At 39.7% G+C, this 18,141-nt stretch overlaps 1 protein-coding gene across 1 annotated transcript; it reads left to right on the forward strand.

The window, feature by feature from the left end:
• The first annotated feature begins 1,414 nt into the window (after positions 1-1,414).
• Positions 1,415-3,104, forward strand: twist1b (twist family bHLH transcription factor 1b). The gene is made up of 2 exons (XM_038993328.1): positions 1,415-2,189; positions 2,528-3,104. The coding sequence occupies exon 1, from the start codon at positions 1,656-1,658 to the stop codon at positions 2,157-2,159; it is 504 nt and encodes a 167-aa protein (XP_038849256.1). The 5' UTR covers positions 1,415-1,655; the 3' UTR covers positions 2,160-2,189; positions 2,528-3,104.
• Positions 3,105-18,141: the final 15,037 nt, after the last annotated feature.

The following is an 18,141-nucleotide window of genomic DNA, read 5'->3' on the forward strand; positions in this document are numbered from 1 at the left end:
CCTGTAGGTTTTAACTCCAACCCTGTTCCTGGAGAGCTACCGGCCTGTAGGTTCTAACTCCAACCCTGTTCCTGGAGAGCTACCGTCCTGTAGGTTTTAACTCCAACCCTGTTCCTGGAGAGATACCGTCCTGTAGGTTTTAATTCCAACCCTGTTCCTGGAGAGCTACCGTCCTGCAGGTTTTAACTCCAACCCAGTTCCTGGAGAGTTACCCTCCTGTCGGTTTTAATTCCAACCCTGTTCCTGGAGAGCTACGCTCCTGAGGGTCTTCATTCCAACCCTAACCTAAACTGAACCAGATTAGTTACGACCAGGGTTGGAGCTAAAACCTACAGGAGGGTAGCTCTCCAGGAACAGGGTTGGAGTTAAAACTTACAGGAGGGTAGCTCTCCAGGAACAGGGTTGGAGTTAAAACTTACAGGAGGGTAACTCTCCAGAAACAGGGTTGGAGTTTAAACCTACAGGAGGGTAACTCTCCAGGAACAGGGTTGGAGAGCTCTGCTCTAGAGTCTAGAGATAAAGATAACGATAGAGGAATATGCCCTCTTGTGGACAATGTAGTTACAGTCTTCTCACGAGCGCTTCAACAACACTTATGCCCATGTAGAATTGGAGTTTCAACAACACTGAAGAATTGTGGCTATAGAGGACTATGATATTGTTGGACTCAAACGCATCTCTAGTTTCCAGAATAAGGGGCTAAAAGTAGTACTGCAGTAGCCTAATTAACAGAAAGTATGGGCTAAGTCTCATATTAATACATAAATACATGGATTCCAGTTAAGGACACATTTAAATGCCCTTAAAGAAATAATATGTTGGTATACTCTCATCCAGGATCATTCTCATCCAGGATAATTACGTCGAAAACTGTTTAGGCAAATTAAAGGTTGGGTCAGCAGAGGGTTTCCAGTTGTATGTTTACAGGTGGTGTGTGTGTGGTCAATTGGATACGCGCCACTTGTGCGCATGAATGAGCCAGCGTATAATGATCATGTTTATCCAAACTAGAGGAATATAAGAATAACGTTTAGCTATTCATCGTTTGGCTCCATATCGTGTTACTGTTTTACTTTAGTGTTTATTTCATCTTGAATTACAACATGGTGCATGGCATACATTGAGTTAAAATCTAGATTGTTTGTTGTGCGTAAAAACAAATATTGCATTCAACGCTTAACCTTATTTATGTTTTACCTAATAGTGTCATTAAACATAAGCATATTAAATGAGATTCAAATCAAACAAAATGTGATACTTTGATAAGCCTGTCCAATTTATATTCTAGGCTATGCAATACCAATCCCGCCATTGATGAAGTACGCTTTCAGCTGTCTTCGACTTTGTTTTCAGAAGACCATGCAGCGAGAGGAGTTCCTCATAGTTCCTTGCTCGCGCCCACCCCTCTTTACACGTAATATACTTTATTGGCCAATCCTCTCTCTCTCCAAATCTTTACGCATGCAGGCTATAAGAACTCCGTAACTTTCTCAAGTATCAGAAAACATATCTTGTCTCGGGATCCCATGTATGGATACTTTATTATTGGTGTCTTCAAAGGCGGTGAATCGAAGGCGCGACTGGAATTAACCGTTAACTTGATGCGAGGATCATTCGGACTGACTGTCGCTTGTCTGTCTACTAACTGAGGGGTGATGTCTGAGGAAATGACCGGGGAAGAGTCGAGCTCCCCAGGCTCTCCACTAGACAGTCTCAGCAACAGTGAGGGGGAACTGGATAGGCAACCGAAGAGATGTGGGAGGAAAAGGACATCAAGCAGGAAAAACGGGGAGGATTCAGATAGCCCTACCCCTGGGAAAAGAGGGAAAAAGTCCAGCAGCAGCAGTCCACATTCTTTCGAAGACCTACAGACGCAACGAGTCATGGCGAACGTGCGCGAGCGGCAGAGGACGCAGTCACTCAACGAAGCTTTCTCGTCTTTGCGGAAAATTATCCCCACTTTGCCTTCAGACAAACTGAGCAAAATACAAACCTTAAAACTTGCTGCCAGGTACATCGATTTCCTGTACCAAGTTCTGCAGAGCGATGAATTGGACTCCAAAATGGCAAGTTGTAGTTATGTGGCTCATGAGAGATTAAGCTATGCGTTTTCTGTATGGAGGATGGAGGGCGCTTGGTCCATGTCAGCATCTCACTAGCTCACGGCCGAAGAGCTGTAGTCCAAAATGGTATGCTCTGTTTTCCAACTCATTGTCTTACTTTTTAAGACCGTACTACATTGCAACCATTTCAGTTGATGTTCGTTGTACAAAAATGGCTAAATACAAAAACAATCACTTTAGGCCTATGGGCCTACTACATTTGACTATAGCCTATTTGGGCTATTGTTTTGTTTTTTAACAGTATCAGCTTAAATAGTGTTCTACTTTAATAGACTATTGTACTTTCCTGGATCTGTGAGTCATACTGCAGCCACAAACAAGTCTAGGTTGCTGTGTTTTGTTGAACTTTTTCGTAGTCAGGCGTCAATAATTAATCGACTTTTTATAAATGTTCTGATCTGCAGGTGACAGCTGATTCTGCTTATCAATATGACAACGGGGCAATTCTGGAGAATAATGCTGGAAACACACAACGCTGCGGTTTATGGGAGCAAACTTTGACAACCATTTAAAACCAAAGAGGACAGGGCGTGGGGAGAGCACTTTGCCTGGGAAAGGCCCGCTTTTGGACGACCTGGATCTGCATTCGAGTGCTAGGCTACTACACTGCTACATTCTGATATACGTTAGTTTTTTTTATTGTTGACGACGAATGTTACTTGGAAATGTATGTTTTCATGCATGTCTTTGACTCTGTGGACCGTATTCTGTGGAGGTTAAAGGGCAGCATCGACGCATTTGTCTCAGTTTCCGTGTGAGACTTTCGATGTGGACTGACTGCGGTATTATAGGCTAATGGGTTGAAATAATGTGTCGCCAACCTGTGCAAAAATAATTGAGGTTATTCTTTTCAGAATACATTTATTTATTTATTGATGACACGTGTTACATGAGGAATAGATCTTATGTCTGAAATGCATTCCTATTTTTATTGTTGTTGTGTAAATAATTGTATATTTTCCGCAATAAAGTAAATGATAAAACAAAATGATTGCCCTTTTTACTTCATTAATTAAGTTTTAACCAAACAAATATGGTATGATTATACAAATCTAAATGTTCTAGGATCGAACAATTGTCAAATACTTTAGTAAGTCTCTCTTTTGATGCAAACATGCAATGTTATGCAGCAGAGTTATCTGATAGGCTACCAGTTAGGCTACTTCGACTTTTATTCCGACACAAATAGTTAATAAATTGTCGGTAAGTCTTCACATTGAAGTGAATGTTTATAATGTGTCCTGCTCCAATCCACAAGTGGGCCATGCTTAACATTCACATTTACGACAACAACTTTCGCAGAGATCATTCAGTAAGAGGAGTGTATGAAATGTATTAAAACTGTGTCCACCTGGGAAACGTTTCACGGTTGTTTTTGGCATGGTCTTATAATCAACATAATCACGCTTCATCTTAAACCAACATACTCCTGAAATGCCTCTGAATATCGGATTTCTCTCGACCCAATGGGACTATAGGTTATGAAAGACTAAATAATCATAATATTTATTATGTTTGTTTTGTAGTAATGAACGGACATCGTTGGAATAATGTATTATTCATATTATTCATATTATAAACAATAGTATTATTAGCCTATTTGTAAAATAAACCAGACTACTGCTTTAATTATTATTGTATAGTAGTAGGCAAACTTTGCCGTTTATAATTGTGTAGCAACACTTTGTGCGTCACTAAACCCTATAGTGTTGACATTTGCTATTATTCCATGTTCCTGATAAATGAGGTTATTCCATGTTCCTGATAAATGAGGTTATTCCATGTTCCTGATAAATGAGGTTATTCCATGTTCCTGATAAATGAGGTTATTCCATGTTCCTGGTGGAGGTTATTCCATGTTCCTGATGGAGGTTATTCCATGTTCCTGATGGAGTTTATTCCATGTTCCTGATAAATGAGGTTGTTCCATGTTCCTGATAAATGAGGTTGTTCCATGTTCCTGAAAAATAAGGTTATTCCACGTTCTTGATGAATGAGGTTATTCATTGTTCCTGATAAATTAGGTTATTCTGTTTTTCTGTTAAATTAGGTTATACCATGTTCCTGATAAATTAGGTTATTCCACGTTCCTGTTAATGAGATTATTCCATGTTCCTGATAAATTAGAGTATTCTGTGTTCCTGATAAGTGAGGTTATTCCATGTTTCTGATAAATGAAGTTACTCCATGTTCCTGATAAATGAGGTTATTCCGTGTTCCTGATAAATGAGGTTATTCCAAGTTCCTGATAAAGGAGATTATTCTGTTTTCCTCATAAATGAGATAATTCCATGTCCCTGATAAAGGAGGTTTTTCTGTGTTCCTGATAAATGAGGTTATTCCATTTTCCTGATAAATTAGGTCATTCCATGTTCCTGATAAATGAGATTATTCAATTTTCTGACAAATGCGGTTATTCCACGTTCCTGATAAAGGAGGTAATATTCCACGTTCCTGATAAATGAAGTTACTCCATGTTCCTGATAAATGAGGTTATTCAGTCTTCCTGATAAATGAGGTTATTCAGTGTTCCTGATAAATGAGGTTGCAAATCGACATGATTGATCAGTTGCGTGAACTTGCTTCATTCTTTAATGAGAAATGGAGAATAGTTTTCCAAAAGCTGAAACATACTAAATGAACATAGGCCTATTCAATTGTGATATATATTGATATGCGACTCATAGCCCCTTAAATCATGATATTGAATATAGCCTAGTACGTAGCCTAGACGATGTAGCAGGCCTATTGTAATTGACTGTCTGTATTATCTTAGGCTACTTCTAATCTATTCACAAAGAGTCATGTTACTTTGCTAAATGTAATAGGCTACTGATGCGAGACAGAGTAAAATATTATGCTTAAGTTAACACATGTTGTTGGTGTGTTTAATTTTCTGTCTGTGGCTTTCATATAAACATAAACTATTTAATTAGTCGAACTGATGAGCACACGTTATTTCCCATATGGCGGGCTATAATAGCAAGCGCTCAGGCTAAAGCTCCTGCAAACCGCCTCTAAATCAAAGCACGTCTAATGAATTGATCCCCATAACCTTGTCCCCATATTCTTCACCGATTTATTTGACGTGAACGGGTGTTGATTATTAGCATTAACATGCATTAAAGGCCATGTGTATCAGTTTTAGATGCTGTGCAAACATGTCCCTTTATAGCAGGTAACGCAGAACAACTGACTGTCACTCTGAGATCGCAGGCGTGTTTCCTCAGAATACATGTTCAATCAAAGTATTGCATAGCCTGCAATTACTGCCCCTGGACGCTTAATATATCCATCCGTTTGTTGAATCTGGAAAAGTATTTTGGACTCTTCAACCCTCCTGAAGTCGTTTAATTCAAAGCACGTGTCCGTTTGAAGGTGTGCAATTGGCTTGTGAGGCATGTATGGAATTCCCAGATGTCTATGAAATTCAAGGCGCCTTTGGTAGGCCCTGTAGGCTAGTGGTGGAGTATGCAGCCAGCACATGTGAACGTCTCCTATACACAGCTTGTTTTTATGGACACAGTCACTGCAGAATCACAAGGAAAGTTCCAAAATGCAAAATAGAGTTATGTGCAAACTAAAAACCTGAATGCAAAAGATAAACCTAGTCCTAGGAACACAACTTGCTTATATGAACATCCAAGCTGTTCCCGTTGGCAAGCAAAAATAGCTTAATTGGAAGTCAACAAACTCTCCAACTCAGAAATGTAATACAACTAAGAACAAGTAAACGTTCCTGTGTTTGCGGAGAGGAGTTGGTAACGGACACGACGCAGAGAGGCACCGAATGAAACCTATTCTGAACAGATGTTAGTATTTTACTAAAGTCACGTGAAATGAACAGATGTTGTTGTGGAACAGGGACTCGCCTTAGTTCGAGAGCATTCCTCGACAGAAAGGCTTCGAAATAAGATCGGAGAGAAGCATTAGCGTTCTATTCACAACAAAATAACGACTAAGCACATCGTGTGGGTGATAATAGATAACCACGGGCCTCACCTGCGATGGAACCTCGGCCTACGTCCCATAGGAAATCTATCAAACTAAAATGGACGGTTCCAACCGCGCAGGAATTTGCTGGAGATGGGGGTAAGAGAATATAGCATTTTTGATATGTGCTGGGAGAAGGCCTACAGCAATCGACGTCAATGTTATTAACCACTATTATGTACGTTGTTTTGATAATGGCAGGATGCAATACCGTAGCCTAGTGGTTGTTGGAAAGACGCCAAATAACTTCTGATAGTTATTGAAACGCGCTTATCTATTGAGATATTGAATATAATATAGGCCAGGCCTGTGTGGAATTGGACCTTGGTTCAAAGGGTTAGTCTGAAATGGGCCTTCAATCCGACCTGCAGTGAGTTTCCTGCTCTTCGTTGACTGCTAAACCTAGAGTTTATTTTCTTAGAAAATGGGGATGTAAAATGTTCGATGACAAATATGTGGTTTTGAAAAGGACAATAAAATATAATCAATCTATCATAAATCAATATAATATAGACTATTGTCTGTGTCGACCAATAACTGAATGTTTTCTATAAGGGTTGAAGTAATTGTGATGTTCCTAATAAGCAAATTATAGGCCTACCGAATGTATCATTTAAATGCAATGTAAGAATGAAATAACGTGTTTTTAAAAGAAAAATCTGAAATAATCCCTCATCCCTGTAGTCTCGGTTTATATCACTGGGTGCAAATATCAGCATCAGAAAATGAGTCTTGAATAACGAACTGCATACATTGGTAACAATTGTTCTTTATCTCCAGAATGCATTCCTTCCGTCGAGGATATATGGCATTCTGATACTGTCTGTACTATTCTATATTCACTTCATTCGTTTCTTAAGAAGAATTGGCCCAAGGTAAATTACATAAAATATTATTTTGGCCTAAAATACATTTCATAAAATTGTTATTTATAATTAATTATACACCATTTATTATGATGAAAATTATGATTGTTGTTATTATTATTATTATATACTTGACACACAAATGGGGCGAGGGGTGCCTGAGTTCTGATATAGCAGGGGACCAGGTCAAGTGGACAGTTTAAAGAATGGCTGTGACATGCATGAGAACAGGTGGAGTATAGCCCTATTCTACCATAGGCCGCTTTCCTAATAGCACACAATCCTTTCATACATAGCATACGCTACTATTCCAATGACGCTATTTTCAATGGCTAAATATGTACACTACCGTTATAATTGTTGTGAAACATATATACATTCTCAATGGCCAAGTCGTTCCGGGCCGCATCAAAACCTTCCGTGGTGAAGGACAGGACAAGTCTTTCCGGGCCGCATCAAAACCTTCCGTGGTGAAGGCCTACTTGTATTTTTCCTTTCCTTTTTCTCTATGATTGTTACACCGTTCTGTTGTGAATGTTGTATTATATGTTTTCTATCATTTTATGAATAGTTAATGCAATAAACATTGCTGTAACATGAAGTGAGTCGGTAGATGCAACTTGATCATAATATTGACAACCCAGTGGACACGCCACGTCATTTCAACGTGGACAATTGGGTAATATTTGGTTGAGACGTTGATGAGATTACAACCTTTATTCACCCACTCAAAAATACACCCAAAAGTTAGTTGAATTTCCAATGTGTTGTCACTATGCTTTCAACCATCTAAACGTACAAAATCATTTTAGACCCAAGCCACCCCCTGTACCCGGACTTTGAACTACTCCCCTCTGGCGCAGGTATAGGGCACCCCTCAGCAGGAAAAACACAACTAGACAATCATCTGTGCCAGGTGTGATATCCCTCCTAAATATCTCGGGCTAATGTTCCCATCGACACAGTAAGGCCAGCAGGCTAGTCTTTAAAAATATATATATATTGGTATGTAACTGTTATGAAAGTTGTATTGCCAATTTTGTTTTGTATTTAAACGCCACTTTAAAGGTGTACATGACACTGCAACACCATGTCCCCACGGGGACAATAAAGTCAGTCAGTAAGTAAGTACCACGAAATTCCAATCGACAAACAGTGTCAGATGTTTTGGTTTAATTGTCAACCAAATGTCTATGCACTTTAATTTTTTTTAAAGCACAGTAAAATTAAAATGGGAATTCAATTTAAAATATTTTATTTATTTATTCAGCATTAATGTGTTATCACTGTGTTTAATATATTAGCAGAACCGAATGACCGGGATTGCAGTTGAGATTACATTAAAAGTACATGGCGCAAGTGATCAATGCCGTTTGAGATTCTGCGCAGATTATTACAACACTTGTGAAGCTCTCCACAGACCTGCATAGGTCAGGCACGCTATCTTGAACATGCACGCTTTATATGATTACACAAGAAGACATGTATAGTTACAGTAACCTCAATATGGCCATGGATGTGTTACTCATTTTAATGTTGAATGTTACATTAGTTTGTAAAATAGCCTTAATTTAATATTACAAATATAATATTGAATTGTCTTTGGTTGACAACGAAACCAGATATCAACATTTAAAGGAGATGTATCTACAGCTTGGATAGTTCCATCTGAACCACTGGCTTAATCACATTCTTTAACTTATATTTTTGGTTGCATTAGAGAGGTGAATCCAACATACAGTATAATTTGTTAAGGTGTGGACAAACACATATAATTTGTTGTATTTCAAAAGTGATATTGATTAGTCTTTGGTTGTCAACACAACCAAATATCAACATATGAGATATGTACATTCTGCTTGGATAGTTTCATCTGTTCCATTGACTTAGTCTGGCTTTATTTACAATTGTCTACAATTAATAATTGATATGTTGTATTCATGTCTGCATTTCATCCAAAAATCTAATTTAAAGAATAGGACTAAATCAAAGAAAATCAAACTTTAAATGCACTTTAAAAAGTTTGATTTGATTGTGGCCTATTCTTTAACTTAGATTTTGGTTAAAACCCGGGATGGGAGACCAAAGGGTAGCTGTAGATAGATACATCAATTCTCCAGTAGGAGGTGCTGCCCAGTGGAGTTAAATTGAAGATCTGACGTTGTTTTAAAGGTACACGTTCAATACATATTTTATCCAAGTTTGTCTATGTTGAAGTTTGTTTACCATGATGACATAATCCTGTAGTTGAAATTTCACCCTTAAAACAACAGTTCATTACTTTTTTCAAATCCAATGTATTTCCCACGTAAATTCCACATCACAATACCTTCACAAATTACGTTGAACCAACGTTGATTCAACCAGTTTGTGACCAGTGGGAAACTTCAATTTCCACTACACCCTCGCTGATTATTCAGCAATAATATGTAAAGTGATAATATGATTGAAAAATATAATTGATTGACGAGTGTAACAATTTAGATTGAATGGAAATATCTGACAGAATATATTGCGATGACGAATAGACTATGACGAATAGACTATGGATATATTGCAGGGCAATGGACTTGACGGTATTTTGTTTGGTAGATTTATCTGTGGGCCACAGGTGCAGACTGCAGAGCTGAGACCTAGTGGCATCCCAATAAGAAACAGGTGTAGACTGCAGAGCTAAGACCTAGTGGCATCCCGATAAGAAACAGGTGCAGACTGCAGAGCTAAGACCTAGTGGCATCCCAATAAGAAACAGGTGCAGACTGCAGAGCTAAGACCTAGTGGCATCCCGATAAGAAACAGGTGCAGACTGCAAAGTTAAGACCTAGTGGCATCCCAATAAGAAACAGGTGTAGACTGCAGAGCTAAGACCTAGTGGCATCCCAATAAGAAGCAGGTGCAGACTGCAAAGCTAAGACCTAGTGGCATCCCAATAAGAAACAGGTGCAGACTGCAGAGCTAAGACCTAGTGGCATCCCGATAAGAAACAGGTGCAGACTGCAAAGCTAAGACCTAGTGGCATCCCGATAAGAAACAGGTGCAGACTGCAAAGCTAAGACCTAGTGGCATCCCGATAAGAAACAGGTGCAGACTGCAAAGCTAAGACCTAGTGGCATCCCGATAAGAAACAGGTGCAGACTGCAAAGCTAAGACCTAGTGGCATCCCGATAAGAAACAGGTGCAGACTGCAAAGCTAAGACCTAGTGGCATCCCGATAAGAAACAGGTGCAGACTGCAAAGCTAAGACCTAGTGGCATCCCGATAAGAAACAGGTGCAGACTGCAAAGCTAAGACCTAGTGGCATCCCGATAAGAAACAGGTGCAGACTGCAAAGCTAAGACCTAGTGGCATCCCAATAAGAAACAGGTGCAGACTGCAGAGCTAAGACCTAGTGGCATCCCAATAAGAAACAGGTGCAGACTGCAAAGCACTCCAGCTGTGAGGATTCAACAAAGGGGCGGTGCAGGCTAGACCAGGGCTGGAGATAAGATCAAAGATGCAGTATTTCAATCCAGACAAGACTTTGGTAGACAGGAGACCAACACACACACACACACACACACACACACACACACACACACACACACACACACACACACACACACACACACACACACACACACACACACACACACACACACACACACACACACACACACACACACACACACACACACACACACACCCTGAGGTTGTAAGTCTGCTGATTGTTTGAATACTGAACATCTATGAATAATTAATGAAGGAAACCCCTCATATTCAGTCCAGATGTGCTGATCTACAAGATAATATCTAAAATTACAACAATTCATTTGGTGTTGTTCACATATAGTTGCTATACACCAGCTTACATTGACACATCCTCCAGTGTCAGAGACATCACCTCAGGGTCTCTGAAAAAGAAAGGACCAGTCCCATTGGTGCCTGCACTCTTAGCTGTATATTATGGAAGGTAAGACAGAGACACAAAGCTAAAAGGCTGTCCATGATTATTATTACAGACAAAGTGAGACTCATCCAGCAGAAATGAAGAGTAAGGCCCCTGGCTGCATCCCAAATGGTACCCTATTGCCTATATAGTGCACCCCTTTTACCTATGAGCCCTGGTCAAAAGTATTGCACTATATAGGGAATAGAGGGCCATTTGAGACTCACACCACCTCCCCTGTAGCTCAGTACTGTTCTAAAAGGTAAGGGGAGGGCTTGTTGAATCTGTTTAGCTTTGCTGTTGTAGGAACAGTGTGGTTGCGTGCCAAGTGTCTCCCTATTGCCTGTATAGTGTATTATTTTTGACCTGGTTAAAAGTAGTGCACTATATAGGGAATAGTGTTCCATTTGAGACGCAACCTCTAGCTGCCTTGTGCTTTACAATGAAAAACCCTGAGAGCTGTGTGGAAAGGCTTGAAAGTAGTAGTCATTTTGATAAGGTGTATTCAGGAAAGCAGTGCTGTACAATACTACAGATGGGGATGACTGAACCTTTCCTTTCCCGAGGAGATGGACAAAGTGTTGCCTGACTGGATGACCAATGAAACATCTATTCTGTCTTTTCCTCCAAGGCCTTTTCATGTTTGATTTACAGATCTCGGATCATTGTTTCAGTATATTGAGTCAGTTCCAAATGGCCCCCTATTCCCATATACTGTAGTGCACTACTTTTGACCAGGGTTCATAGGGCTCTTGTCAAAAGTAGTGCACTATGTAGGGAATAGGGTGTAATTTATTGACCGAGCTCCCATATCATCTCAGCCTTGGAGGAAAGCTTGTTTTCATTAGGATTGCCCTTGAATTTGTGAATCGATGTATAGCTGGAGAGGGAGAGAGAGAGCTGCTTTTCTCTCAGATGGGTTGGTGAGAGAGTTAATCAAAAGGGGATCATGGCGCTCTCCCAGAAGCTTGGCTGGTGCCTAATTGTGAATGCAGACAAACAAAAGGTGTGATGGGTTCGCACTCAAATCCATGTCGCATGAAGCTTTCTTCGTTTTAAAATGATTTTTCACTGCATCAGGAACAGCGAACACGGACGTTTTGGCTTTGCAGCCTTCATCAGTGTGAAGAGAGAAAATGATTTTTCACTGCATCAGGAATAGCGTACACGGACGGTTTGGCTTTGCAGCCTTCATCAGTGTGAAGAGAGAAAATGAAACAGAGACCAGCTAGGCTTGCCTTTTTATAAGTCACATGTCCTTACAATACAATCAAAGAATACAGAAATGTTTAGAGAAATGTTCCAGAAATAGATGATCAAATTAGGCTTTTTGAGGAAAAGTCAACAGAGATACGTTTTTTCTATGACTTTCAGGTAGGTCTCAAACAACCAACACAATCTAGTTTGGCACTCGATGTATAAAGTTATGGTAAATTAAATACTTTGTTGCTACACTTTGCATTGGTTAGTTTAATGAGCTATGTTGAGAGAGAATTGACTAAAGCAAGATTTGCATACTTAATTTGCTGGTCAGAGGAAAGGCCAATTCATTTGGCCCCTCATTTGAATCTGAAGGCACACAGTATGTTTGAGTTGGCAAATGACAGATTCCAGCACAACAATTCACTAAGAATAAAACGTCTGAATAAAATCATAACAGGTCAGTGTTTCATCACAGTGAATGGTACATTGGTAATCCAAAGTGACTGAGTAATTGAAACGTGGCATCAGATTGCGTCCAGAGCCCTGAGTTCTCCCTTCATAGCTGTCCAGAGAACAGGCTAAATGACTGGTTCACCACTGCACCTTGTGTTTACGCTAGCTGTGTGCGCCGTGTGCCACCCAGGCTGCAGACAAGACACGGATCAGGGTGCTTTCTGGGGAATACACAATGATGTCACAGACAGGAAATGGCTGGGAATGACTTGGCACCTTGAGGTAGCTGGCTCGTCCCCCATTGGCTCAGAGGCCATCCTGGAATAATAAACAAGCAATCAGGAGGCAGCACGAGAGTACACAATGGCACTGCAGACGTTCATGGATGATAAATGCTGATTTTTCATTTGAGGTGGATGATTATTTGTGTTCTCCGGTTGTCCGTAAATACAGGGCCCCTCATAGGAGGCATAAACACACATATGAAGGGAAAAGCGGTTTCGGCCCCAAACACAATGATTTAAAATGTTCCTGTTTATGTCCAATCATGATTAATATAGGCTGCTATATATTTAACCAGAGTTACAGTTTTGAGAGCGTAGCAGAAATCTTATTTTCTGAGGAGCAGAGAGAAACACCTCCTTGGTAAATTTAAACTGTTTGGCTCTCAAAACTGTTTCAGTCTTTTGGCTGTGTTATCATACCACCTTCACATCCAGCCAGGCTCCACACAAGGCCTCTAGTCCTACAACACATGTGGCTATGGTTTGAATCATGTTTCCAATGCATTTGTAGTCAAATCAGATCATGTCAAAGGGATTCTGTGCACTATATTTTAAGAATTTAAAGGAAGTTACTTTAGGGAAAGGGAAAGGGGGATACCTAGTCAGTTGTACAACTGAATGCCTTCAACTGAAATGTGTCTTCTGCATTTAACCCAACCCCTCTGAATCAGAGAGGTGCTGGGGGCTGCCTTAATCGACATCCACGTCTTCGGCGCCCGGGGAACAGTGGGTTAACTGCCTTGCTCAGTGGCAGAACGGCAGATTTTTACCTTTAACATGGGCCTGTGATGTATCTTACTGAACAAGTGCCTCAGGGTCAGCCAGGAGAATGTCAAATGGGGTGCCTACCGTACAGTAATATTAGTTTGTTAGTGAGGAAGGTAGTTTCTACCGTACAGTAATATTAGTTTGTTAGTGAGGTAGTTTCTACCGTACAGTAATATTAGTTTGTTAGTGAGGAAGGTAGTTTCTACTGTACAGTAATATTAGTTTGTTAGTGAGGTAGTTTCTACCGTACAGTAATATTAGTTTGTTAGTGAGGAAGGTAGTTTCTACTGTACAGTAATATTAGTTTGTTAGTGAGGTAGTTTCTACCGTACAGTAATATTAGTTTGTCAGTGAGGTAGTTTCTACTGTACAGTAATATTAGTTTGTCAGTGAGGAAGGTAGTTTCTACTGTACAGTAATATTAGTTTGTTAGTGAGGAAGGTAGTTTCTACTGTACAGTAATATTAGTTTGTTAGTGAGGAAGGTAGTTTCTACTGTACAGTAATATTAGTTTGTTAGTGAGGTAGTTTCTACCGTACAGTAATATTAGTTTGTTAATGAGGAAGGTAGTTTCTACCGTACAGTAATATTAGTTTGTTAGTGATGTAATGACGTTGGCCTAGGGGTAGGTTTATGACAGTCATAAATACCTCTTTCCCCCCCTTTTCCCTCTCCCTACTATAACTGATGTGACATAAGAAAACCCCTTGGTTAACATAGAGATTCTGGGAACATCAGAAGTGGGGGGAAATGAACTATATTCTGGTAATCCGACCAACTGAACATATGCGGTGGTACTTAAGGTATATTATGTCAGTTCGGTTGCCCTCTGACACATTCTCATCAATGATAGAATGACATAAACTCTACTGTGGAAAGTCTAAACGTCAGAGGTATCGGATTCACATGGAATTGTTGTTTAATTCAAATGTTTGAATATGAAATTATTTGTGAAGAGATTAAATGTAATTTTAGCTTCCAAATGAGAGATTTGGATTTTCATAAATTTGGGCTTCTGCTCAACTAGGGGCCCGCCCCTGTGAAGAGACATGGGTTATAAACTTTTCAGACACACCCCTCTCCCTCCACTATAAAAGCCATTGACAAAAATATAACTTCCTGTTCCGGGTACATTTAGGATGACGATCCGATGTCAGAATGGTTCAGATAATAACTACAGAACTAAGCCAACATCAGCATGGACTTTGGTTGTAAATGGTATGAACTTTGAACTCGTATTCACGACAGAAGTGATACCTCCTAGCCGTTGAGTTAGCAACAGCTGCTACAAACGTAGGTTAGGAAGGACAGTCAGAGTATCCCGTCTACTACACACGACGTTACTCCAACGTATCCAGTGACCACCAGAGACATTCTTCAAAGGACAGAGGACTCGGGTTGGCGATACGGTCTTCCATCTACCACCAACCTACTGAAGCGCAGCTCAGAGTAAATATTTATTGCATTTTCCTTATTCAAATGGGCGGTAATTTAGAATGCATAAGATACTGTATTTACGATGGTACAGCTTCGCCTATGTTCCAGTCTCCCGCTCTTTCACTAAAATCCCGCCCCTTTTCTTTGTGTAACAAGCTGTCATATCTATTCTGCCCGCTAGGGACGTTTTCCGTTATGACGGCACTTTGTGATCAAGTTGATTTAATTGTGTATGTGTGTTTCTGTGTGATTAGTTAGTAAATAAATAATTAAACCCAATTTTGTATTGCTGATTCAACTTGTTAGCCAGGATTCTTGCAGATAACCAAGGATTTACCACTTTCAGATGAGACTGAATAAAATGACGATTAATGTGACTGCTATGGATGTAAAATATTACTAAATCTTTAAGAGTTTATTCGAAAGATAACAGCTCTATAAATATTCTTTCGTGGTGTCCCTCTCTAGTTAATTAACATTTACATGATTAGTTCAATCAGGTAATATTAATTACGGAGAAATTATTTTATAGAATAGCATGTCATAGCAATTAATCTGGCATAGCCAAAGACACGACAGTGAGGTAGTTTCTACCGTACAGTAATATTAGTTTGTTAGTGAGGTAGTTTCTACTGTACAGTAATATTAGTTTGTTAGTGAGGTAGTTTCTACCGTACAGTAATATTAGTTTGTTAGTGAGGTAGTTTCTACCGTACAGTAATATTAGTTTGTTAGTGAGGTAGTTTCTACCGTACAGTAATATTAGTTTGTCAGTGAGGTAGTTTCTACTGTACAGTAATATTAGTTTGTTAGTGAGGTAGTTTCTACCGTACAGTAATATTAGTTTGTTAGTGAGGTAGTTTCTACCGTACAGTAATATTAGTTTGTTAGTGAGGTAGTTTCTACCGTACAGTAATATTAGTTTGTCAGTGAGGTAGTTTCTACTGTACAGTAATATTAGTTTGTTAGTGAGGTAGTTTCTACCGTACAGTAATATTAGTTTGTTAGTGAGGTAGTTTCTACCGTACAGTAATATTAGTTTGTTAGTGAGGTAGTTTCTACCGTACAGTAATATTAGTTTGTTAGTGAGGTAGTTTCTACCGTACAGTAATATTAGTCTGTTAGTGAGCAAGGTAGTTTCTACCGTACAGTAATATTAGTTTGTTAGTGAGGTAGTTTCTACCGTACAGTAATATTAGTTTGTTAGTGAGGTAGTTTCTACTGTACAGTAGTATTCCTTTGTTAGTGAGGTAGTTTCTACCGTACAGTAATATTAGTTTGTTAGTGAGGTAGTTTCTACCGTACAGTAGTATTCTTTTGTTAGTGAGGTAGTTTCTACTGTACAGTAGTATTAGTTTGTTAGTGAGGTAGTTTCTACCGTACAGTAGTATTCTTTTGTTAGTGAGGTAGTTTCTACCGTACAGTAGTATTAGTTTGTTAGTGAGGTAGTTTCTACCGTACAGTAGTATTATTTTGTTAGTGAGGTAGTTTCTACCGTACAGTAATATTAGTTTGTTAGTGAGGTAGTTTCTACCGTACAGTAGTATTCTTTTGTTAGTGAGGTAGTTTCTACGGTACAGTAGTATTATTTTGTTAGTGAGGTAGTTTCTACCGTACAGTAATATTAGTTTGTTAGTGAGGTAGTTTCTACCGTACAGTAATATTAGTTTCTTAGTGAGGTAGTTTCTACTGTACAGTAGTATTCCTTTGTTAGTGAGGTAGTTTCTACCGTACAGTAGTATTCCTTTGTTAGTGAGGTAGTTTCTACCGTACAGTAATATTAGTTTGTTAGTGAGGAAGGTAGTTTCTACCGTACAGTAATATTAGTTTGTTAGTGAGGTAGTTTCTACCGTACAGTAGTATTCTTTTGTTAGTGAGGTAGTTTCTACTGTACAGTAGTATTAGTTTGTTAGTGAGGTAGTTTCTACCGTACAGTAGTATTCTTTTGTTAGTGAGGTAGTTTCTACCGTACAGTAATATTAGTTTGTTAGTGAGGTAGTTTCTACCGTACAGTAATATTATTTTGTTAGTGAGGTAGTTTCTACGGTACAGTAGTATTCTTTTGTTAGTGAGGTAGTTTCTACCGTACAGTAATATTAGTTTGTTAGTGAGGTAGTTTCTACCGTACAGTAATATTAGTTTGTTAGTGAGGTAGTTTCTACCGTATAGTAATATTAGTTTCCTGGCCACCTCTCTTCCTGTCCTGCTATAGCCCTGTCTTGGCCCCCTCTCTTCCTGTCCTGCTTTAGCCCGGCCCTGTCCTGGCCTGGGGGTAATTAGCTAGTGTAATGACAGCGTCCATGGCCCCCCTATCCCTTAGGTTCCGCTCTCTCTCTCTTTCTCTCCCCGGGTGCTAATCCCCCTGCCTTCATTAACCTGCCGGCCCAGCGTCCCCCACAACACAGCACACAGTGATACTCATGTCACCCTGATAACTGATGTGTTGTTACAGCATTACAATGATCTCCTTCTTCCGTCCTCCTAACATGTCAGGGAACTTTAATTGCGAGCTAATTTGGAACCAATCTCAACAAATGGGGGAGTATTAGAGGAAGCAGAGAAAATTGAGGCAGGCATGAGCTGAGCTGCGGCATCTTGATCTTATGCAGAGGCATGTTTGAGAGTTATAAACGCAAGGACGAAACGCAAGGACGTTGTTTGAGTGATGATGGAAAATAGTCAATGGTATGTTTTTTATTTTATTTATTTAACCAGGCAAGTCAGTTAAGATAACATTCTTATTTACAATGACGGCCTACACCGGCCAAACCCTAACCCGGACGACGCTGGGCCAATTGTGCGCCGCTCTACGGGTCACCCAATAACAGGCAGTTGTGATACAACCTGGAATCGAACCAGGGTCTGTAGTGATTCCTCTAAGCACTGAGAAGCAGTGCATTAAAAAAACGCCTGAAGGTACCACAATCATCTGTACAAACAATAGTACGCAAGTATAAACACCATGGGTGTCACGGCCGTCGTTGAAGGAAGAAGACCAAGGTGCAGCGTGGTTAGCGTACATTTTCCTTTTTATTTAAAATGTCGCCAACAAAACAACAAACGAAAGAAACAACCGTGAAGCTTACAGG

This window comes from Salvelinus namaycush, chromosome 5 (assembly GCF_016432855.1).
Source record: "Salvelinus namaycush isolate Seneca chromosome 5, SaNama_1.0, whole genome shotgun sequence".
Taxonomy (NCBI): domain Eukaryota; kingdom Metazoa; phylum Chordata; class Actinopteri; order Salmoniformes; family Salmonidae; genus Salvelinus; species Salvelinus namaycush.